Source organism: Microcaecilia unicolor, chromosome 3 (assembly GCF_901765095.1).
Source record: "Microcaecilia unicolor chromosome 3, aMicUni1.1, whole genome shotgun sequence".
Taxonomy (NCBI): domain Eukaryota; kingdom Metazoa; phylum Chordata; class Amphibia; order Gymnophiona; family Siphonopidae; genus Microcaecilia; species Microcaecilia unicolor.
In genome coordinates, this window is record NC_044033.1 from 527,759,266 (window position 1) to 527,784,541 (window position 25,276).

The 25,276-nt window shown below is 43.8% G+C and overlaps 1 protein-coding gene and 2 long non-coding RNA genes across 3 annotated transcripts in view; 2 read left to right on the plus strand and 1 right to left on the minus strand.

Moving 5' to 3' along the window:
- Positions 1 to 8,394: 8,394 nt before the first annotated feature.
- On the plus strand, positions 8,395 to 9,295 carry LOC115467324. The gene is made up of 4 exons (XR_003941677.1): positions 8,395 to 8,476; positions 8,583 to 8,838; positions 8,892 to 9,200; positions 9,254 to 9,295. It is a non-coding gene; the product is annotated as an uncharacterized LOC115467324 (long non-coding RNA).
- Positions 9,296 to 9,479: 184 nt separating this feature from the next.
- LOC115467322 (zinc finger and BTB domain-containing protein 24-like) overlaps positions 9,480 to 25,276 on the minus strand; it is a 44,721-nt gene continuing 28,924 nt past the window's right edge. Inside the window, exons 5-7 of the mRNA XM_030199193.1 lie at positions 23,973 to 24,056; positions 16,654 to 16,735; positions 9,480 to 11,177 (exon numbers count right to left, since the gene is read on the minus strand). Of these exons, the coding sequence (XP_030055053.1) occupies positions 10,400 to 11,177; positions 16,654 to 16,735; positions 23,973 to 24,056 (944 nt within the window). The 3' untranslated portion in view covers positions 9,480 to 10,399. The remainder of the gene's footprint in view (positions 11,178 to 16,653; positions 16,736 to 23,972; positions 24,057 to 25,276) is intronic.
- LOC115467326 overlaps positions 14,317 to 25,276 on the plus strand; it is a 145,740-nt gene continuing 134,780 nt past the window's right edge. The window contains exon 1 of the long non-coding RNA XR_003941679.1: positions 14,317 to 14,361. This is a non-coding gene — a long non-coding RNA (uncharacterized LOC115467326). The remainder of the gene's footprint in view (positions 14,362 to 25,276) is intronic.

A 25,276-nucleotide genomic window follows, 5' to 3' on the forward strand; every position in this document is an offset into this window, starting at 1 on the left:
CTGACATCTTCGCGAAGCCCAGCTGACCGCCAAAACAAGTGCCTCAATAGTAAGAACAAAGAAAAAACTCACCCGAGCAGGAAAAACTCAGCGCCTTGACCACAGCTGAACAGCTCCGTCTCTCCGGAGTGCAGCTCCAATAGCTCTCCCCCAGCGTTTGGGCCCGACACTTTTTTTTTTTTTTTTTTTTCAATCAAACTTTACTGCAGCCTTTAATTTGAGCCTTGCTGCTGCTAACACCATCCGGCACTCAAGGCTGCAGTATACAAACTGCAGCCGAGGCACAAAGCTGCCCAAACGGAGAGCTAGACTGGGGGAGGGACCCGGCCACCCGGGTGTGACACCCCAAAGGGGACAATGACGGGCCCCAGCGGACCCGCAACCCCTCGCACACCAAAGTCTTCCAGGCACAGGGATCCACCAGAAATAGCACAGAAATAAAGGAAAACTCTGAAAATTAACTCAAAAACCTATCCAGATCGGACAAGCTGCACAGGCTGCCTGTCTACCCTCTGCTGAGACTGAGAAAATACTGGCTATAGATGGCTAGGCACAGGTTATAAGTACATAGTTTCAAGTTTTGTGTTCTCAGTCTCCCTCTGCTGGTAGGCGAGCATAACCCAAGCGTCTTGACCGGTCTGGAGGGTTGATGAGGAATTTCCTTTCTCACTACGCCTGGGTTTCTCTTTGGCTCTGGTGCCGTGTGGTAAGTCCCTCCTCGTTCTGTTCCAGTCTGTTTGTTTTGCTTCCCTTCAGAGTTCCCTTCCTGCTGTGTTTGTTTCTGCTTGGCAGGTGCTGCCCTTTGTTTCTCTCTGTGGGGGTTGTTTTTTTTTTTTTTTTTTCATTGTACTCCCGATTACCTGTTGTTTGCAGTCTTCCCTGCCTCTAGTTACTGTCTGTATGCTGACCGTGGTTTAACCCTTTGTCTGCAGAGCTTCTCTGCTTCTGGCAGTTCTGTTTACTACAGTTCCCGGTGTGACTGGTTCAGTCCTTTCTTTGTTGTATTACCTCCTGTATTACAGAGCCCTGTCCCTTTCTGTGCTGGTGTGTGTTAGGCTCTGCACCTCCGTTTTGCACTTTTCCCTTCCCTGATTGCTGAGGGTCTCTGCCTACAGTATCTTGACAGTCCCTTACTTTCTTTGTGTGTGGTGGGCTACAGCTTGACGGGTTTCTGTGTATGCTTCCCTTCCTCCTTGATTACCAGCACTGAAGGGGTTGCTGGTGCTCCGGTCCCCGTGGGGGACCCCTCGTTTAATCTTTCTCCCCTCCCTAAGTATGACTCAGTTCCAGTTAGGCCATGAGGCCCGCATGCATGAATTCTGAGTGAATCGGTTCCAGTTAGGCCGTGAGGCCTGCCTGATTGCCCTATCTTCCCTTTTCTGTGGTGCAAGTTGGTTGCTGCATGTGTGTGTACAGGGCTTGGTAGCTGGGGTAGTGTAGTGCCTGCTTGGCCCGCCCTCGACCTAACCCCTATACTAGGCTTCAGCCGGGGCCCAAGGGCTCATAAGCAGATTAACAGTGTCTTGACTGAACAAGTTGAGAAGCTTGATTTGCGCATGAGTTTTCTGACAATAGCCATTAGAACATTAGCTATCTTTAACAAGGTTTTAATGTGTTGGGGCACTGTGATGGGTGACAGACTGCTTCTGGGTAGTTGATGATGAAACTTAATAACCCTAGGTAATGAATTGTTGTTTGAAGGGACTGCCTGGCCTCCTTGGCTAAGAAGCTTTTCATCAGCCAATCTAGGTAGGGGAAGACAAAGCTGTCCAACCTCTGCAGAGTAGCAATTGCTTCAGCTAGATAGATTCTCAGGGCTGCTGATGGAGCAAAAGGAAATAGCATTCAGTTCTGGTCATGGGTAACACAGACCATGAAATGCAGGAACTGCTGGTGTGGGGGATCAAATTGTGTGCATATACGTTGCCTTGAGGTTTAGGAAATTGTATCAGTCTTTCAGTGGAGGATGATTTATCATGAATTCATCTGAACTTTTCCTGAACTACAAACTAGCTCAGATCAAACACTGGCCTCAAATCCCCTACCATCTTAACAAATAGGAAATACCTGATATAAAAGCCTTTGTTGGTATCAGTTACTAGAATTTCTGTTCTTTGTCCTCTCTGAGGGAAACCACTCTTAATAAAACATAAAGTCTTGTGTATAGATGCAGATGGGATGGTCCATCAGCATCTGAGAAAAATTCAACCTGTAACCCTGGCTACTTTCAGAACAAAGATTGTATTAATTATTTTCCTTCACTTTGAAAAGTTGGACTTTGCCTCCCACTGGACCTGCCGTGTGGGAGGAAATGGTTATGCTGCTCAATTTGCAAAAAACTGAGGTAGGCCTGGGTTGAGTGACAGATTGAATCCTACACTGCTGCCTTTCTCAGGCAGAGGGCTTCTACTGCTACTGTCCCTGCTATATTTGCCACAGATATAATCAATTAGACCTCCTCTGCTGAAGGAGTGCACTTTGCAAGAGAAGGGTTGGTTCCCATAAGTAACAGTTTAATTCAACGTGCCCAAGGAGGGGGTTTGGAAAATGCATAGTGCCCGCTTATGAGGTTGATCATCTCCTTAACCTGGTTAATGAACAAATTCTTTAAATGTATGTACATTCTCACAAAGGCCCTATAAGCCAATTCAGCTTTCTAGCTCCTGTGGCTACCAAAGATGTTCTGGCTGATGTCTAATGCCTCTTAAGCAGACTTGATCAGATGCTTTACACACTGTTCTGCATTGATGAATCGGTCCAAAAACATATCCTTCAGTGCTTGTGCAAAAAGTGTCCAGTGCTGGAAACACTGGTGGATGTAGAGCTGGTGTGCGACTATTTGAGTTCAGCATGGTGCAATGAAAACTGTTTTTCCCTGAAAGATCCATCTTGAAATTCTTGCCAAGTAGGTTTTGAATATTCTCTCAAAATCTTTACTTTCTTGAGGGCCAACTCCACCACGAGAGACTAATATGGAAGTTTTACCATGTTGAAACCTGGGCTAGGCCCTGTATTTAAGGTTGAGCTTTCTCAAGACATGGATCTAGAGATTCCTTGAGTAGCTCATAGATTGGCAACCTTATGGACTCCTTAGGAACAATCTAGATATTGGAGGAGTTGGGAAGATGTCTAGCCTGAGTTCTTTATCCTGTTGGAGGGGCAAGTGAACCTCCTTATCATTCTCTGAAAGAACCTGAAATATCCAAGTCTTCAGATTGAAAAGTACTTTGTGGCTGTGCGGGAGAAGGGTCTGAGGGCAACCTGGTTAATTCTTCTCCATTACACCATCTCCCCCAAAAGTCATCTGGAATATGGGAACCTTACTGTTCATTTGGAAAAAAAAACAAACCCCAGCAAGGTTGGCCTTCCTGAACTGGGTCATTGGCTTATGGTAAAGCAGAATGCTGTATGGCCAACTCTACACCCTCAATGTTTACAGGGAAGAACTGACTTGTACAATCAATGATTATGGGGCTTTCTGAAGGCAATTAGAAAACTTGGATTTTTAAAGATTGCTACTGTATTTTAATAATGCAATAATGATTGAAGGAGATTATACAAGTTTGAAGATGTGAACTGAAGTTTAGGATTGTATATACATATATATTTTTTTTTTGGAGGGGGCGGGAGTTCAGAATTTTAACATTGAAATCATAAATTGTAACCCATTGTATATGGCCGTTGAGAGCTGCAGGCTATAAAAAGCCTGTATTAAACTAAAAGTTGATGTGGATTGGAGACAACTGACCCTTAGTTACCTCTGGTATTGGCCTTGTTGGGGGCCTCTCTTACAAAACTGTCATGACCGGTTGTTTGAAGGCCTCCATGCCCAGATTGGATGCATCTATACTCTGATGAGCTGAAGAGGGGTCAAGACATGAGTCACCAGCTTCTGGAATCAATACTAGCCAACCTTGCTTTGGGGTCTTTGGTACAGAAGTCGCCAGTGGAGCTGCACCAAGTATGTTGATAACATAAAGAGGGATGGCACTAAACACCTTGGTGGTGCCAAGGCTGGCACACATATAAGCATGGGCTTAGGTATTTTGAGCGCTCCTTTTTTGCCATTTGTTCCTAGGCCAGCCCTGGCTTAGACATCAATTATCTTGGCACCAAAGGCCTGTGCCATCATTGGATCCAACCTTCATTTTTTAGAGGGTTTATCCATATAGTGCCTCTTTTTCCAGCACACTTCTCAATTCTTCACAGAGGACTTGTTCCTAGAGGTGGAATAACCTCTAGTCTCCCTCTCACCTCTGTGCATTCACATAGTGAGCTTCTCCATGGCTGCCGACAGGAGCGGGACTGTAAGCCCTCTATCCCACGGCATTAATGTTCCAGAAGCCCACAATGGACATCTTTACTCTACAATAAAGAGAGCAGAGAACTACATCAGTGTGGTATATTCAGGGGATCAGCAAGGTGATGACTATGTGGGAAAACTTGTACATACTTGGAAAAATCTTCTTAGTTTTACTAAGATCTAAGAGCTGGTCTATGTTAACATCCACTTTCTTGCATGTTTATTTATTTATTTGTTACATTTGTATCCCACATTTTCCCACCTATTTGTAAGCTCAATCTGGCTTACATAGTACCGAAGAAGCGTTTGGAGACTCCGGTGTAAACAAATATAAAGCGATGTTGTGGTAAGATAAAGTTCATGTGGCACGGCCACATTAGGGAATTGTACAACGGAGGAGTTGTGTTATGTCCATTACGTACTTTAGTTTTGTTGTGTTGCAGAGATCAGGCATTTATGTTGGATTGGTAGGGTATGCCTTTTTAAACAGGTTAGTTTTTAGTTTTTTTTCCGGAAGTTTAGGTGGTCGTATGTAGTTTTCAAAGCTTTTGGTAATGCGTTTCACAGTTGTGTGCTTATGTAGGAGAGACTGGATGCGTAAGTTAATTTGTATTTGAGTCCTTTGCATCTTGGGTACTGCAGATTTAGGTACGTTCATGTTGATTCGGATGTGTTTCTAGTTGGTAGGTCGATTAAGTCTGTCATGTATCCCGGGGCTTCACCGTAGATAATTTTGTGAACCAGAGTGCAGATTTTGAAAGCAATGCGTTCTTTGATTGGGAGCCAGTTTAGTTTTTCACGGAGGGGTTTTGCGCTTTCAAATCACGTTTTTCCGAAGATAAGCCTAGCTGCCGTGTTTGAGCGGTCTGAAGTTTCTTTAATGTTTGTTCTTTGCATCCTGCATAAATTCCATTGCAGTAGTCTACATGGCTTAGTACCATTGATTGTATCAGGTTGCGAAATGTTTCCCTCGGGAAGAACTGTTTCACACGTTTGAGTTTACACATTGAGTGGAACATTTTCTTTGTTGTGGATGTCACTTGGCTCTCTAGTGTTAAATTGCGGGCCAATGTAACGCCGAGGATTTTCAGGCTGTCTGAGATAGGGAAGGAGTAATCTGGGGTGTTGATAATTGTGGGGTTGTCTGCGTTGTGTTGGGATGAGAGGATAACACAGTGAGGCATATTTTCAAAGCACTTAGCCTTCCAAAGTTCCATAGGTTTCTATGGAACTTTGGAAGGCTAAGTGCTTTGAAAATATGCATGTTTGTTTTTTCTTTGAGTTTTAGTTGGAATGCATTTGCCCAAGAGTCCATGATGTTCAAGCTGATCTTGATTTCGTTGGTGATTTCTGTCAGTTTTGATTTGTAAGGAATATATATAGCGACATCCTCTGCATAGATGAAGGGGTTAAGGCCTTGGTTGGATAAGGACTTGGCTAGTGGGGTCATCATTAGGTTGCTGGAGAAACAGTGACTGACAGTGGTGCTCACAGAAAATGTAGTGGTGTGGGGAGGGGAGAGCATAAATAAAAATTACTTGGAATGCATCGCAAATGATAGGTCTGCATTTCAATTAAAATTTTAATTCCACAATTAGGTTGCTGGCGAAACAGTGAAATATCATTTAGACTTGGCGTGTCTGGCATTCTCTTTAAATAGCAACAGCAATGGGTTCCTGAGTGACACACCTGAAGCCAGCTCTTACAATTTTCTAGTGTGTTTGTGTGTGTGTTGAGGTGGGGGGGGGGGGGGGCAGCTGTTTCTTTTGCTAGAATCTGATGCCAAGATTTCCCCCTCCTTACTTTATATCCCCTTTTCAACTCATCTTGTTGGAATGTAATTGTATTTTACATGCATTGCCTGTCACCTATTATTTCTCTGTGATTACTCTGTGACCTCTGATGTGAATTACTTAGAGAGGTCACACAGCTATGCAACTTCCTTTGGGGGTCAGACACAGCAGATGCAGCACATGGAGCACATGGAGCTCATGATCTCTCCTAACCTGAGAGGATCTATGGTGGTGTGAGCATCCATTACCATCTAAGCACATGGAAGGAGCTGATAATACAAATGTATAGTAATATGTATATATAAGCCTGTCTGATTATAATCTAACTACAAACTGTGAGTAAACAGATGTTTTGTTACTTCAACTTTAAAGTGACTCAGCAGTGAATTATTCAGGGGTGAATGAGAGAGAGATGAAGAAAGAAATTAACATTTCTAAAGCTGAAGCTGTGTGTACTAAAATCTGCTAATTATTTACTACAAATAATCCAACACATCTAACTTTAGCATGGCAGTGCGTTCTTCTCAACCAGGAGCCATGGACCAGAACTGCCTTCCAGAATCCTAATTGACTTACCACGCAGAAACAGATCCAGTACCTCACGATCATACCTGAACTTGCACTACCCAGAGACTGTAATGGCCTTAAATACAAGTCAATTTACGCCTCCAACTTTACTTACATAGGCACTCAACTGTGGAATGCTCTACCCAAATCAGTAAAATCTACCCAGAACTACCGAAATTTCAGAAAATTATTGAAATCAGTATTGTTTAAGAAGGCTTATTCCCCAGGTTCAACTTAATTTGAATTAACTCTATTAATAAGATCCAAGGACACTAATTACCTGTTATTATCTCTTGCCTATTGGTTTGTTATTTCTTATCTTATTCTCAATTTGTACAATTGTCCTTCTTGCACTGTAGCCTTACTACAGATTTATGTAAGCCACTTTGAGCCTGCAATCAGTGGGATATAAATGTAATAATAAATAAATAAATAAAATAAATTCAGAATTATCTAAATTTTATAAAACTATTGAAGACCATCCTGATCAAGAAGGCTTACTTCCCAGACTCAACCTAACCTATCCATTCCGGTTTTCAGCAAGATTCTTCGATCTTATTAACTTGTAACTATGTATTAACTTTTGCTACCTTTATTGTTTATATGATACTCTTACATTGTTTACTTGTACTTTTCTGTACTGTAGTCTTCCCTACGGTTCTATGTAAGCCACATTGAGCCTACAACTAGTGGGAAAATGTGGGGTATAAATGTATTAAATAAACAAACTATCGGGTGCCCATGGGAAGAGGGTAGTCAGTTGCCAGTCCCCTGACTTTTAATGACAAATTATTTATAGGCTTGGTTTTCTGACGTAGACACTGAGGACTGTAATTCTGTTTATAGCTATTCTGAAGGCTGTTTTAGATTATTTCATTTGTAATTTTTCAATTTGTATTTTGTATTTCTTATCTTTTCATTCTTTAATTTTTTAGGGTTGTATGTGGATTAAAATGTATTACCATGATGAGTCACGTGATTTAAGGTATGTTATTTATTTATTGACATTTTTCCCACTGCCGCTCCTTGTGACTCTGGGGCATGGAGGGTTAAGTGACTTGCCCAGAGTCTCACGAAGGTGCACTGGGAGGGGAAAAATTAACATACTTTTAATTGTGGAATTAAAATTTTAATTGAAATGCAGACCTCTCATTTGCGATGCATTCCAAGTAATTTTTATTTATGCTGTCCCCTCCCCACACCACTAAATTTTCTGTGAGCACCACTGTCAGTCACTAGGTGTCACCACTGTGTAACACCCATAACTCCCTTCTTTCCCACAGCATCCTCAGGTCCAGCTGAGCTAAAGGGGGGAGGGGAGGGAAATGGGACTTGATTTACTGCCTTTCTGTGGTTTTTGCAATTATATTCAAAGCGGGTTACATAGTATATTCAGGTACTTATTTGTACCAGGGGCAATGGAGGGTTAAGTGACTTGGCCAGAGTCACAAGGAGCTGCAGTGGGAATCAAACTCAGTTCCCCAGAATCAGAGTCCACTGCACTAACCACTAGGCTACTCATCTGTCAAAGGAAGACCTGAGCTGGGAACTGAACCCAGGCCCTTCTTCTGCAGAGTAGATCCAGCTGACCTAAGGAAGCCCAGAGCTGGGAACTGAACCCAGGCCCTTCTTCTGCAGAGTAGGTCCAGCTGACCTGATCTGGGAACTGAACCCAGGCCCTTCTTCTGCAGAGTAGGTCCAGCTGACCTGAGCTGGGAACTGAACCCAGACCCTTCTTCTGTAGAGTAGGTCCAGCTGACCTAAGGAAGACCTGAGCTGGGAACTGAACCCAGGCCCTTCTTCTGCAGAGTAGGTCCAGCTGACCTGAGCTGGGAACTGAACCCAGGCCCTTCTTCTGCAGAGTAGGTCCAGCTGACCTGAGCTGGGAACTGAACCCAGACCCTTCTTCTGCAGAGTAGGTCCAGCTGACCTAAGGAAGACCTGAGCTGGGAACTGAACCCAGACCCTTCTTCTGTAGAGTAGGTCCAGCTGACCTAAGGAAGACCTGAGCTGGGAACTGAACCCAGGCCCTTCTTCTGCAGAGTAGGTCCAGCTGACCTAAGGAAGACCTGAGCTGGGAACTGAACCCAGACCCTTCTTCTGTAGAGTAGGTCCAGCTGACCTAAGGAAGACCTGAGCTGGGAACTGAACCCAGGCCCTTCTTCTGCAGAGTAGGTCCAGCTGACCTGATCTGGGAACTGAACCCAGGCTCTTCTTCTGCAGAGTAGGTCCAGCTGACCTAAGGAAGACCTGAGCTGGGAACTGAACCCAGACCCTTCTTCTGCAGAGTAGGTCCAGCTGACCTAAGGAAGACCTGAGCTTGGAACTGAACCCAGACCCTTCTTCTGTAGAGTAGGTCCAGCTGACCTAAGGAAGACCTGAGCTGGGAACTGAACCCAGGCCCTTCTTCTGCAGAGTAGGTCCAGCTGACCTGAGCTGGGAACTGAACCCAGGCCCTTCTTCTGCAGCGTAGGTCCAGCTGACCTAAGGAAGACCTGAGCTGGGAACTGAACCTAGGCCCTTCTTCTGCAGAGTAGGTCCAGCTGACCTGATCTGGGAACTGAACCCAGGCTCTTCTTCTGCAGAGTAGGTCCAGCTGACCTAAGGAAGACCTGAGCTGGGAACTGAACCCAGGCCCTTCTTCTGCAGAGTAGATCCAGCTGACCTAAGGAAGCCCTGAGCTGGGAACTGAACCCAGGCCCTTCTTCTGCAGAGTAGGTCCAGCTGACCTGAGCTGGGAACTGAACCCAGGCCCTTCTTCTGCAGCGTAGTACATACCAATGGCACTGAGCCATCGGCCTAGTCCTACCAACAGCTATTTATAATAGTTGTTTACTTCGCACTCTTGCTGTTTCTTCTGTGAGCAGCAGATATGTAGAGGAGTAAAAGGGAAAAAATCCTCTTTTGTTCCATGGCCTAGCATGGCAGTGAGCTGTGTGGACTATCACTAGTACAAAAGCAGCTCTGTCCATAGCCATTTACTTACGTGCACTTGTTCACAAAAGGTGCATTAAACATTAATGTTGCACAGTGTGTACCAGTGACTAAATCCCACTAATAATAACAGTGCCCATGGTAAATGCATGTTAATATTTAATGCACCTTTGTGAATACTGGTGAAAGAAAAACTCTTGAAAAGAGAAAGCAATGTTTGATAGCCACACACACACACACACACACACACACAGCAGTCAGCACAGAATCCCATTACAGAAGCCATGTCAGTAACGCTATCCAATAAACTGCCATAAGTACCCCATAAGGCACAGGATTCTCAAACAGTGGGTTCATGATCCATTTGGGGTTCCAACCTGGATAGGAGGTTCTTGCCCTGAGCCACCCGGGGGGAGCGGAGCACACTTTCTGCAGCCACATAAGTTGAGGTCGAAGTTGCAGAAAGATTGGCAAGTGCTGCTTAAATGCATCATGATCAAGTATGTTTATCAAATGTCACTGTTCCCACAGGCTACCCAGGTACACAAAGAATAATGACATTCAGTGATGATATGCTACGGTAGACCTGTCGCAAAAGAGCGTAAGGAGAACTGCTGGAGTTCTATACCCGCGATATCCATGCATCATGATTCTGAGAGACACCTGTGAAGATGGCAGCCAGAAGTCATGCGTGTCTCACCAAACCAAACCCCATGCTGACTTCTTTTCATCAGCACTGCAAGAGTATAGACCGAGAAGGTGTACATAAAATACGTGGCCTGGCAGAAGAGCAGATTCTACCTTAGTCAGGTGGTGCCAAGTTAATGTTTAAGAAGGACACGGTGCCAGCTGATATTTGGAATGTCTGGCCTTGGAGCTGAGGCAAGGTCTGGTGAGACAAATTTGGCTCTACAATCAGCGCAGAGGGCTGGCTAGCGTCCTGAGTTGTCTGGGACGTGCAGTTGGGCTCATGGCTCAGTTGTGTATTTTGGGGAGAGTGCAATGGTTCTGCTGTTAGATGGAGAACCTCTGCCCGGCTTTGAAGCTGTTCCAGAGCCTCCTTTGTGAGAGTTATGACATGCATTTCCTCTGGCTGAGCCACTGCAACTTGATTGTCCATTAGGTTAAGGCTCTGAATTTGCTCTGCTTGCCGATGATTGGTGGCCAGTGGCTGGGCAAGCAGAGCAAGGCTAGTAGTCTGATCTGGTGTTACATTCTTGGGGCTATCAGCCGTCACAATGCTAAGTGCCTGCCCATGGCTGGGCACAAAATTTATGTTGTGCACAGCATCCGTGATCAGTAGCTGTATCTCTTGTCCTGCAGATGAGGAGAGCTGGTATTGCTGCAGCTGGACAATATTGCGGGCCTCCTCCGCTCTGCTGCTTTCTTGTGCTTGCATGTGCTTCTCCTTGCTGTGGATCTTCATGTGCGTCTTTAAGTTGTCCAAGCGGGAGAAGTGCGTATGGCAGTCTGTGCAGGAGAAAGGCTTCTTGCCCGTATGCAGGATGCAGTGTCTCCTCTTCGCACTGGAGTCCGAGAAGGATTTCCCACACACCCCGCAGGTGTATGGCTTTTCACCTCTGCAAGACAAGAGAAGGCGTGTCACTTCAAGGTTTGGCTCAGCACTGCAAGGACCTGTGCTTTTCAGACAACAATGCAATGCTTTTTATAATACGAAAAGATAAGCTAGAGAAATACAAGGAAACAGTCTCAAAATTTATGAGCGATATTAAGCCATGTAACCCCAGACCTCGCTTCCCCAGAATACACACTGAGTAGACAGATGTCAGACTCGCAGAAACAGAAGCCTGCTTGGCCACGTTGCTGATCTGCAAGGGCAGGCTTCTACATGGAATGTTGCTAGTGGAATAGCAGCATTCCATGTAGAATCTCAGATAGTAGCAACAGAATCTCAAATAATTTATTTGGATTTTGCTCACACCTTTTTCAGTAGTACAATGGATATTTCTCTGTCCCAGGAGGGCTCACAATCTAAGTTTCTACCTGAGCCAATGGAAGGTTAACTGACTTGCCTAAGATCACAAGGACCAGCAGTGGGATTTGAACCGGCCACCTCTGGATTGCAAGACCGATGCTCTAACCACTAGGCCACTCCTCCAGGGTTCTACATGGAATGTTGCTACTCTTTGAGGTTCTGAATGGAATCTTTATTTATTTAGATTTTGCTCACACCTTTTTCAGTAGTAGCTCAAGGTGAGTTACAGTCAGGTACTCTGGATATTTCTCTGTCCCAGGAGGGCTCACAATCTAAGTTTCTACGTAAGCCAATGGAAGGTTAACTGACTTGCCTAAGATAACAAGGACCAGCAGTGGGATTTGAACCGGCCACCTCTGGATTGCAAGACCGGTGCTCTAACCACTAGGCCACTCCTCCTATGTCAGAATTGTCTGTGTGTGTCTGATCTGGAAGGAAGATAGGAGGGGAGATTTGCAAGAATAATTCAAAACTAATCCAAGCAATTGCGCTGCAGTATGTGCCCACTTCACTTCTCAGCCGCTATAGTGCAATTGCTTGGTGAAGCTCCCGATGAAGCATTAGGTGAAACGGCAGTGCTCTGTTGAGTAGGACAAGGTGCCAGTTAAGTGCTCTCTTTCAGCCTTCTCACTGAATTAAATCTGCATAAAAATAAATGTTCTATGAGGATTGTATATGTTCTGTATACTTCAAGTAAAATTCGGTGAAATTGAGCATAAATTGCTCTGAAGAGGAGGTTTTTTTAAAGACTTGTCAGGAAATCGCTCAGCATTTGGACTTTGGTCTAAACAAAAAGATTTTGGCTGAAAGTCTTTTCCTCCTTCCTCTCTTTTTTTCTTGTTTGACGATAAAGGAGAAATTAGATCTTACCTGCTAATTTGCTTTCCTTTAGTCCCTCCGGACCAGACCAGGATTGGACTGATGGGTTGTGCTCGCCAGTATTTTCTCAGTCTCCACCTGCTGGTAGGCGAGCACAACCCATCAGTCCAATCCTGGTCCGGTCCGGAGGGACGCTAAGGAAGACTGATTGTGAATTACTTGCACCATATTGACGTTGGAATAATAAAATAATAATAAAGAATAATAAAATATCTGGCACGTCTGATAGTTGAAATTCACAGCCTGTTTTCTGCTGTCTTCCTACCAAGAGGCATCTTCATTTTCTAATAATAAGCAATGCTGTTTTCTTGGAAGCTGGTGGCAGATCTGTTTTTAGACTCACAAATTATAGAGATAAAATACCCTAAATATTCAAGACATCAGTGAACCTTGTAGAATAAACTAAGAAACTTCACAACAAAACTCCATTATGTTTCCTTATGTTATACTAGTAAAAAAGGCCCGTTTCTGTAGGCAAGGAAACGGGCCTTAGGCAAGCAATTCCCTCCCCCCCCCCCCCCCCGTGCTACGGCCCCCTCGAACCCCCCCCCCCCGTGCCAGCGAAAACTGCCACCACCGTCGCCGTTGTTGTGCTACCTTCCCTTCCCGTAGGTTCTTCAATCATCTTCTTAGAAAGTTTAACTCAGTGCGTCTGACGTCAGACGCACGGAGTTAAACTTTCTAAGAAGATGATTGAACAACCTACGGGAAGGGAAGGGAAGGTAGCACAACAACGGCGGCGGCAGTTTTCGGCGTTCCGGGGGGGGGGGGGATCGACAGGTTCGCGGGTGGGTTTCGAGGGGGCTATAGCGCGGGGGGGGAAGGGGGGTGACAGCTGATTCCGAGGCAGTAGGAGGAGTAGGGAAACACCTCTCCTTGCCTTGGAATCAAGCTGTGTTGACGTCAGTGACGTCCGTGCGTGTCTGCCTCGCAGACCACTTGCAGCCAGGGAGCCACGGTCCCAAGCATAGAACGTTGGAGGTGAGAATTATTATATAGGATAGGATGGACGTTCTAATATGTTGCGTATTAGGGGGTCATGTTTATATTATATGAACATTCTAACACAGTGTTTCTCAAGTTCTTCAAGCCAAGTACCCCCCCCCCCCCCCCCTCAGTCAAACAAATTTCAATTGAGCATCCCCAAGGTCCAATCAGAACTGGCAGATGTACATTCCAAAAACTGACATATTCTAATCACAAAATAAAATAAGTAATTTTATTTTCTAATCCTGTTGTTCCAATTTCTGGTTTTTGCTTTCCTTTTTCTTCTCTTAACTCTCTTGCCAGGGTCTCCCCTCCATTTGACATGTCTTTTCTCCTCATGTGCATCATCCATCTCTCCTAATATCCAACATCAACCCTGTCTCTCTCCCCCTACCATGCAACATTTCCTCCCCCTCCCTGGCCATCTAGGATTCCAACTCTGTCACTCTCTCTTCTCCCATCCAACACTGCTACTGTCTCTCTCCTGCCAACATCCAGCATTGCCCATTCTCTCCACCTTCCCCTCACATCCAGCATTAACCCTCTCTCTCTTCCCTTCCATCACTGCCTCTTTCCTACCATCCTCCACTATTAAGCATTGCCTCACTTCTCTTCCCCTCACCCCATCTCTCTCTCTTGCTCCCTCCTCTACCGTCATCCAATTTCTTTTCTGCTTTGCTAACTCTCTTTTCAGTGGCTACTGTCCATTTGTCCTCTCTTCTTCCCTCCCTCACTAGAACTGACATATTTCCCCTCTCTTTTCTATGTAGAAACTGCAATTGCATTTTTTCACTTCCCCCATTCTCTCTCCTCCCATCGAGTTCCATCCCCTTCTCCCCCACCCCCCGAGTCCATCCCCCTTCTGCTCTCCCCTGCTCACCGTCCCATCCACCTTCTGCTCTGTTTTCCCTCCCCCATCCACTAAATCATAGCCAGCCTCTACTCTCCCTTCCCCACCCTGCCTCCCTCTTCCATTAGTAATAATAACTGAACTTTGAAGGCTTGGTAACCCTTTTCTTGGACCCACTAGTGAACAAAGTTCTGAGTCTGCAGAACACCCTGGCTTCTACACTTGCCTTGCTGGCTGCACACTCCTGCTGCCTACTCAGCCCAGCTCTATGGTTTGCTGAGGCTGAAATCAGTGTGGGGGCGGAGCGATTGAGGGGCAGATAGCCAATGAAGAACAGACTGGAGCAGCGAGAGCCTTGCAGCAAAGCAACTGATCCAGAATGGGCAGCCGGTCAGCTGCAGCTGTGGTGCACATGGACCCAGTGTGGCTGGCTGGCATCAATATCATGCAGTACCGTGCAGAGAAAGAAAGAAGCACCATCAGTGGATTTATAAGCCTTGTGACACTGGGGCATTCTGTAGCCCTGCTGCTGACTCATGTACCCACTTGGGGAGTGTGTACCACCTGTTGAGAACCTCTAATATATTGCATATTTAGGTCTCCCACTTAGCCATTTCTCTCTCTCTTCAATCTGTTCAAAATTCTGTTGCACGACTAATATTCCGCCAGTGTCGTTATGCTCATATTAGCCCTCTCCTCAAGTCACTTCACTGGCTTCCTATCCGTTTCCGCATACAGTTCAAACTCCTCTTATGGACCTATAAGTGCATTCACTCTGCAGCTCCTCAGTACCTCTCCACTCTCATCTCTCCCTACATTCCTCCCCGGGAACTCTGTTCACTGGGTAAATCTCTCTTACCTGCACCCTTCTCCTCCACCGCTAACTCTAGACTCCGTTCCTTTTATCTTGCTGCACCATATGCCTGGAATAGACTTCCTGAGCCGGTACGTCAAGCTCCATCTCTGGCCGTCTTCAAATCTAAGCTAAAAGCCCACCTTTTTGATGCTGCTTTTAACTCCTAACCCTTATTCACTTCTTCAGAACCCTTATTTTATCATCCTCACTTTTAATATTCCCTTATCTCTTATTTGTCCTGTTTGTCTGTCCTAATTAGATTGTAAGCTCTGTAGAGCAGGGACTGTCTCTTCATGTTCAAGTGTACAGCGCTGCATACGTCTAGTAGCGCTATAGAAATGATAAGCAGTAGTAGTAATATTAGGAGGTTTCATTTGTATGGTACTGACATTGTAAGTATCACATTTGTGTTGCATGAATGTTCTTCGATGTTGCCTATAATATTTACCATATGTCTGGTATGATTGTTATCCTGTGCTGTTTTAATGTGTAGCATTTTGCTAACTGTATCATATTATTCCCTATTACAAAGATTCAGTCTGTCTTGTCTGTTCTTATATTTGGTTGATTTACTGTTGTTATGCTGTTAATACAATTGTAAGGTTTATGTCAAGATACATCTGCTGTATACCACCTTGGGTGACTCTCTTTATAAAGCCATAAATAAACCCCAATCAATTAATAAATGTGTGTGCCGTCACAGAAGCAGTGCATTGGCAGGACTGTGTCATTACTAATCTTAGAGATAGGTTAATGCTGCTCAATTTGGTTTTATGCATATTTGAGTTATGTGCAGAATGTAATATTTGCCTTCTGTTGGTAAAATAGCACAGTACCTCTGCATGACGACATCACCGATGATGATGACATAATCTCAGTGATGTCATAATTTGTGACATGCCTGTGGTCTGTTACTAGAAAGGCCTGGACAGTTCTAGCTGGCTGTCACTTTAGCACTGCTGCTGCTTGTGAAAGTACTGGACAGTTACAAGTGTGCAAAAGAAAACGATGAGGGAATGAAGAATAAAGGTAAAATATTGCTTAAGGGTTACAATGAAGAAGGGGTTCATTACCACGGGTGTCGTCACCCCTTGTCAAGCAGAGAACACAGAAAAGATCTTGAAACTTTCTAGGTAGAGTGAAGGCAGTTATTGTTAGTATAACTCTGTTCTAGTGTAATTTTAATGGCTAACATCAATATATGTAGTTGACCAGCAGTTTAGGAAGAGGGTGTGAGAGTTTCACTGATCGATTAAAGGGATACGTGAACCATAAAAGGTTAAGAACCCATGCAATGAAGGATGAAACAGGACAGACTAAGAATAAGACCTAACGTTAATGTTAGGTCCAAAATAATAAAAATACGAATGTACTAAAACAATGAAAGGAGACCTAAGGGGAAGGTCAAACCTGGAAGCAACATTTTCTTGCATTGTTTCCTTGGGGTTTATTTTTGCTCTTTAAAGAAAAGCCTGACACATACATTACCTGTGGATTCTAATGTGAGTCTGAAGAGAACTTTTTGCTGTGAATGACTTTCCACACACTTCACATGTGAATGGCCTTTCACCTGGAACACAGAAGTTCTGGATTTAGTTTCCGGACAGAAAATTAGAGAATAACATCACTTGAAATTTGCTTCTAGGGTATGGCATCCTCCACCCTGCCCCTAGCAGTGTAACTGGTGTTGATGGTTGCAGGATCGAGGACTGGAAGAGAAGGCAGCGTGTTTACTAACCTGCCACCTTATTCACATACAGTAATGGCTATGAAATTCTTAGGAGTCCAAGCAGGTGGTAATAATAAACTTAGAGTGGAGGAGTGGCCTAGTGGTTAGGGTGGTGGACTTTGGTCCTGGGGAACTGAGGAACTGAGTTGGATTCCCACTTCAGGCACAGGCAGCTCCTTGTGACTCTGGGCAAGTCATTTAACCCTCCATTGCCCCATGTAAGTCGCATTGAGCCTGCCATGAGTGGGAAAGCGCAGGGTACAAATGTAACAAAAATAAAATAGATACTATTGGAGATTCTACATGGAATGTTGCTACTATTGGAGATTCTACATGGAATGTTGCTACTATTGGAGGTTCTGTTGCTACTATTGGAGATTCTACATGGAATGTTGCTACCATTGGAGATTCTACATGGAATGTTCCACTAGCAACATTCCATGTAGAAGGCTGCGCAGGCTTCTGTTTCTGTGAGTCTGACGTCGTGCAGGACGTCAGACTCACAGAAGCAGAAGCCTGCGCGGCCACATTGGTGATCTGCAAGGGCCGACTTCTACATGTAGAATCTCAAATAGTAGCAACAGTGGAGGAGTGGCCTAGTGGTTAGGGTGGTGGACTTTGGTCCTGGGGAACTGAGGAACTGAGTTGGATTCCCACTTCAGGCACAGGCAGCTCCTTGTGACTCTGGGCAAGTCACTTAACCCTCCATTGCCTCATGTAGGCCACATTGAGCCTGCCATGAGCTGCCATGAGTGGGAAAGCGCGGGGTACAAATGTAACAAAAATAAAATAGATACTATTGGAGATTCTACATGGAATGTTGCTACTATTGGAGGTTCTGTTGCTACTATTGGAGATTCTACATGGAATGTTGCTACCATTGGAGATTCTACATGGAATGTTCCACGAGCAACATTCCATGTAGAAGGCTGCGCAGGCTTCTGTTTCTGTGAGTCTGACGTCGTGCAGGACGTCAGACTCACAGAAGCAGAAGCCTGCGCGGCCACATTGGTGATCTGCAAGGGCCGACTTCTACATGTAGAATCTCAAATAGTAGCAACAGTGGAGGAGTGGCCTAGTGGTTAGGGTGGTGGACTTTGGTCCTGGGGAACTGAGGAACTGAGTTGGATTCCCACTTCAGGCACAGGCAGCTCCTTGTGACTCTGGGCAAGTCATTTAACCCTCCATTGCCCCATGTAAGTCGCATTGAGCCTGCCATGAGTGGGAAAGCGCAGGGTACAAATGTAACAAAAATAAAATAGATACTATTGGAGATTCTACATGGAATGTTGCTACTATTGGAGATTCTACATGGAATGTTGCTACTATTGGAGGTTCTGTTGCTACTATTGGAGATTCTACATGGAATGTTGCTACCATTGGAGATTCTACATGGAATGTTCCACTAGCAACATTCCATGTAGAAGGCTGCGCAGGCTTCTGTTTCTGTGAGTCTGACGTCGTGCAGGACGTCAGACTCACAGAAGCAGAAGCCTGCGCGGCCACATTGGTGATCTGCAAGGGCCGACTTCTACATGTAGAATCTCAAATAGTAGCAACAGTGGAGGAGTGGCCTAGTGGTTAGGGTGGTGGACTTTGGTCCTGGGGAACTGAGGAACTGAGTTGGATTCCCACTTCAGGCACAGGCAGCTCCTTGTGACTCTGGGCAAGTCATTTAACCCTCCATTGCCCCATGTAAGTCGCATTGAGCCTGCCATGAGTGGGAAAGCGCAGGGTACAAATGTAACAAAAATAAAATAGATACTATTGGAGATTCTACATGGAATGTTGCTACTATTGGAGATTCTACATGGAATGTTGCTACTATTGGAGGTTCTGTTGCTACTATTGGAGATTCTACATGGAATGTTGCTACCATTGGAGATTCTACATGGAATGTTCCACTAGCAACATTCCATGTAGAAGGCTGCGCAGGCTTCTGTTTCTGTGAGTCTGACGTCGTGCAGGACGTCAGACTCACAGAAGCAGAAGCCTGCGCGGCCACATTGGTGATCTGCAAGGGCCGACTTCTACATGTAGAATCTCAAATAGTAGCAACAGTGGAGGAGTGGCCTAGTGGTTAGGGTGGTGGACTTTGGTCCTGGGGAACTGAGGAACTGAGTTGGATTCCCACTTCAGGCACAGGCAGCTCCTTGTGACTCTGGGCAAGTCATTTAACCCTCCATTGCCCCATGTAAGTCGCATTGAGCCTGCCATGAGTGGGAAAGCGCAGGGTACAAATGTAACAAAAATAAAATAGATACTATTGGAGATTCTACATGGAATGTTGCTACTATTGGAGATTCTACATGGAATGTTGCTACTATTGGAGGTTCTGTTGCTACTATTGGAGATTCTACATGGAATGTTGCTACCATTGGAGATTCTACATGGAATGTTCCACTAGCAACATTCCATGTAGAAGGCTGCGCAGGCTTCTGTTTCTGTGAGTCTGACGTCGTGCAGGACGTCAGACTCACAGAAGCAGAAGCCTGCGCGGCCACATTGGTGATCTGCAAGGGCCGACTTCTACATGTAGAATCTCAAATAGTAGCAACAGTGGAGGAGTGGCCTAGTGGTTAGGGTGGTGGACTTTGGTCCTGGGGAACTGAGGAACTGAGTTGGATTCCCACTTCAGGCACAGGCAGCTCCTTGTGACTCTGGGCAAGTCATTTAACCCTCCATTGCCCCATGTAAGTCGCATTGAGCCTGCCATGAGTGGGAAAGCGCAGGGTACAAATGTAACATAAATAAAATAGATACTATTGGAGATTCTACATGGAATGTTGCTGCTATTTGAGATTCTACATGGAATGTTGCTAGTGGAATAGCATCTCAAATAGTAGCAACAGTGGAGGAGTGGCCTAGTGGTTAGGGTTGTGGACTCTGGTCCTGAGGAAGTGAGTTCAATTCCCACTTCAGGCACAGGCAGCTCCTTGTGACTCTGGGCAAGTCACTTAACCCTCCATTGCCCCATGTAAGCCGCATTGAGCCTGCCATGAGTGGGAAAGCCCGGGGTACAAATGTAATTAAAATAAATAAAAATGACTGAGCCCAGCAAGTGCTGGGGGTCAGCAGTGGTGCAAATTTTGCATTGCTGCTAATGATGTTTTATCTAGTCAGTCCAATAAAATCACCTAATATTTTCTTTTTTTGTTTATGGACTTTTATCATCAACTTCCCTCCTACTGACAGTTCTCCAGAGCCCTGAAAGCAGCCTTAAAAAGTAAATCAATAAATCACTAAAATAGCAGTTTGTATTACTTAGTTGAAAACATATTTGTCGGTGATAAGATATTTAAGGAACTGGGGCCAATCGCTAGTACAGGCCTGCACGGTTATGACCTTTCAAGGCTGCTTCTCCCAAACACTTTATTGTGTGCTCTGTCCGTAGACTGTAGTAAGCTCTATAGAGCAGGGGCTCTCCCTTATGTGTATCTGTACAGAACTGAATATATCTTGCAGGGCTATATAAATGTTTTATTTATTTGGATTTATTGGCCACCTTTGTGATGAAATTCACCCAAATCTTACAATTTTGTTAACAGCACAACAATGGTAAAATGACCAAATATAAGTTTAAGAACATAAGAAAAGCCGCCATACTGGGTCAGACCAATAGTCCATCTAGCCCAGTATCCTGTTTCCAACAGTGGTCAAACCAGGTCACAAGTACCTGGCAGAAACCCAAATCGTTAATGATCAGCAAAAGAAAAACTGGAAAACAAAAATACACAATCTACTGCTCCTCAAATATTAAAACATACCAAAAGAAAACAAAGAATACTGTGATGTAAGTGAAATAAAGGCATCAGATATATATCAGTGGGCCATGCTATTAGGTCTCCTATAGCGCTAAGCTATTCCAAACTTGAGCCTACTGCGTATCATCAATCACTTTTTCTCCAGGAACCAAAACCTCCATTTAATAACACGTTCTTCTTTATTTGGATAACGTCATTCCATGTCAAGTGGTCTGGTGGTCCCTGCGTGACCATCACAGATTTCGCTGAAATTTTCTGTGAACATTCATACATGTCCCCAATGAACACTGGTAAAGTTTTACGTTCACCGATGCAATACTTGCAGAGATATAGTAATCTGTTTGACCCCTTACTGCAGCCTTCGCGCAGGGACCACTTGACATGGAATGACTAAATGCATACTGCACACCAATTCTTATAAAATTCCTAGTTTACAGCTTTAGACATCAAGGCACATCAAAATTCAAACAAATCCAAGGTTCAGCGCTGCTTAAACCCAAATCATGGCAACCCCAGGGCAAGCAGTGGCTTCCTAATGTCTGTCCCAATAGCAGACTATGGACTTTTCCTCCAGTGTCCCCTAATCTTTGTACTTTTGGAACAAGTAAAACAATAAATCGATTTACTTCTACTCGTTCTACACCTCTCAGGAGTTTGTAGACCTCAATCATATCTCCTCTCATCCATCTCTTTTCCAAGCTGAGGAGCCCTAACCTCTTTAGCCTTTCCTCATACGAGAGGAGTTCCATCCCCTTTACATTTTGGTCGCTCTTCTTTGAATCTTTTCTAATTCCGCTATATCTTTTTTGAGATACGGCGACCAGAACACCATGGAGCAGCGATACAGAGGCATTATAGTATTTTCAGTTTCAATACAATCAATGAGGTAAACTTGGAAATGGCATATCGAATCCTAGAAACAGGATTAACATGACACAGTAAAACAATCATATAACAGAAATATGATAAATGCCCTCAGAATAGGAATGATCCTATAAGAAACATGGAAGAACATTCAACAATACAAACGAAACATCTTTAATAGGCAGGTATTGGAACACTGTTTGTACAATACAATGAAATATCTTCATAGGTAGCCAAGGGGGCAAGTGTGCAGTTGAGTCACATAGGTGGGCCAAGATGGGCAGGACAAAGACATTGAGCTGAACAGAGGGGTTTGTAGTACTGAAGCTGACTCCTTTGGTGTTTCAGTTCAATCAGACCAGACGTCTATTATTATTATTCTTATTGTTTATCATCTCCTCTCAATTCAGCCTAGTCATTGGTTTATGGTTTACTGAAACTTGCTCGCAGATCTAAGTGATTTAAAATCTAACAACAAACTTCCGCAGTGATAACCCTTACCCAGGGGCAACAAAACATGGCTCCCTCTTGAATGCAAGAAATTTGGACCCGAAGCCTGAAGACGTGTTGAGTTTTCTAGATAAACATGGGTACCAGGGAAATTCCTATAACGTAATGGCGACTGAAATCTTCTGTAAAAGAACCTTGAAAATGCTGAGTTCCATAAACATTGTTCTATGTTCCATAACATTCAGATAGTGTGTTCCATTCTATGTAAACAATGAAGTAAGACAGAAATTAGCTGAAGTTGCAAGTTGGGAGGGGATTGATGCCCAATCCACTGTATATAAGGCACTGTTTTGTTATATCTAGTCGGAGGGCTGAGATGATCAACCGAGTGACCCTTCATCACAGAGGTCTCCCTCTCGTAACAAATTGCTGATGCCTGATTTCTTTACTATTTGCTACCTGCCTGATTACTCTGATTACAATGATTACTTTGTCTGATTACTCTAATTACTTCACCTGATTATTTTGCCTAATTGCTTTATTGCCTTCTTATCATCTATAATTGGTAAGTATTAAAGACTTTTCCTTTAGAAGAAACATAGCCTCCGTCCTCTCTAATTTCCCTGTTCTTTCTGTCTATTCTGTCACACTATATTTTGGGAATGGCTGGTCCACTGTATCTTGGGGTAAGTGTTGGGAGACAGAAACCCTATTGCCTCACCTGTCCAAATTATTATATTCCTTATGATAAGTGGAAGGATAAGAAGGTAGAATATTACAGCCTTCTCTGGGACTGGGTAATTACCAGGGGAGGACCATATTATGGCCTTCCCTAAGATTCTACTATAAACAATGTCCAGCAAAAGCATTTGAAAATGGCAAGGACAGATCAAGACCAGATATACATCTGAAGTTATCACATCATACCTTATGTAATGAGTTTATCTTGTTGGGCAGACTAGATGGACTGTACAGATCTTTATCTGCCACCATCTACTATGTTATGTTATGTTATGTTATGTTATATTTAAGGCATCAACTGGAGAACGGGCATTTTTCTGGTTAGAGCCTATGTTGAGAAATAAGCTCCCTAACTCTATACAGACGGAATTTTGAAGAAGTTTAAATGACTTCTGAAAACTCATCCCTTAGGGAATTAGGAGGGTCTTGTAGCATTTTTTTTGGATGCATATATGTATCTTGTATGCCTATTAGTTACTTTGCAGGATGCAAAGAACAAATCACAAAAAACTACAGACCATTCAAAACACGGCAGCCAGGCTTATATTTGGAAAAGCGCGATTCGAAAGCACCAAACCCCTCTGAGAAAAACTGCACTGGCTCCCAATCAAAGAACGTATTGTCTTCAAAATCTGCACCATGGTTCATAAAATTATCTACGACGAAGCCCTAGGATACATGACAGACCTCACAGATCTACCAATCAGATCAACATGAACATACCTAAATCTCCACTACCCAAGCTGCAAAGGACTCAAATAAAATCAACCTATGCATCCAGCTTCTCCTACATAAGCACACAACTATGGAACGCACTACCAAAAGCCGTGAAAACAACGTATGACCACCTAAACTTCCGGAAATCACTAAAAATCAACCTGTTCAAAAAGACATACCCCACCGACCCAACTTAATTGCCTGCTGAACCCTGCTACACACCGAAACCAAAGCTCGTAATGGACATAACGTAACTCTTCCTCTCTACGATTCCCAAATGTGTCTATAACACATGAACCTTATTCTACCACAACATCACTTTGTATTTGTTCCTTACCGGAGTTGGCGATTGCCATTACGGTACTATGTAAGCCACATTGAGACTGCAAATAGGTGGGAAAATGTGGGATACAAATGTAACAAATAAATAAATAAAATATTAGATGCCTTCCTATCATGACATGCAGGTTTTTTTGTTATTCTTGGTTTTTAATTTTGTAAATCACCAAGCGGTATATCAAATTTTAACAACCAAAACATACCTGTATGGGATCGCAGGTGCTTTTTTAGTTGTGCTGTGTCCATGAATTTCCGATGACACTGGTTACATTCTGGCAGTAAATGACCTTGTGATAAATTTTAAAAAGTAATGGAGCCGTCAGCATAAATACATCAAAACATCCCAGAAACAACACTGCCATCTGTTATTACTCAGAGTCCTACCAACATATGCAAAGCTGTGAAATGGAAATAAGGCTTTGTTCATACCCTTCTCTAAGTGCAAAGGTCTCTTGGAAGCTACTCTGAAGGAGTTTCCTATATGTCAGAACAGAGACGTACGAGGGGCAATTCTCTAAGCCAGTGATTTACCAAGGAGTAAATATGAGTGCATAGATCACTGTTTCCCAAGTCCGGTCCTGGAGTACTCCCTCGCCAGTCAGATTTTCAGGATATTCACAATGAATATGCAAGACACTGATTTGCATACACTACTTGGGAAACACTGATCTATGCGCTCACATTTACACCTTGGTAAAAAAAAAAAAAAGGCAACAAATGACACTTCTCTAACAAAACATCAGTCTCTTTAAGAGTCATAACACATTGATACATTTGCTTATCACTTCAGTATTATAAAAACATAAGCATTGCCATATGGGGACAGATCGAAGGTCCATCAAGCCCAGAATCCTGTTTCCAACAGTGGCCAATCCAGGTTGCAAGTACCTGGCAAGATCCCAGAATAGTAGAATACATTTTATGCTGCTTATCCTAGAAATAAGCAGTGGATTTTCCCCAAGTGCATTTTAATAATGCATTATGGACTTTTCTTTTAGGAAATTATCTAAACCCTGCTATGCTAACTGCTTTTACTACATTCTCTGGAAACAAATTCCAGAGTTTAATTACACATTCAGCGAAGAAATATTTTCTCAGATTCATTTTAAATTTACTACATTGTAGCTTCATTGCGTGCCCTCTTGTCCTAGTATTTTTGGAAAGCGTAAACAAGCGATTCACGTCTACCTGTTCCACTCCACTCATTATTTTATAGCCCTCTATCATATCTCCCCTCAGCCGTCTTTTCTCCAAGCTGAAGAGCCCTAGACGCTTTAGCCTGTCCTCATAGGGAAGTCGTCCCATCCCCTTTATCATTTTCGTTGCCTTTCTCTGTACCTTTTCTAAATCCACTATATCTTTTTTGACATGTGGCAACCAGAATTGAACACAATATTCAAGGTGCGGTCGCACCATGGACTGATACAAAGGCATTATAACATCCTCACTTTTGTTTTCCATTCGTTTCCTAATACCTAACATTCTATTTGCTTTCTTAGCCACTGCC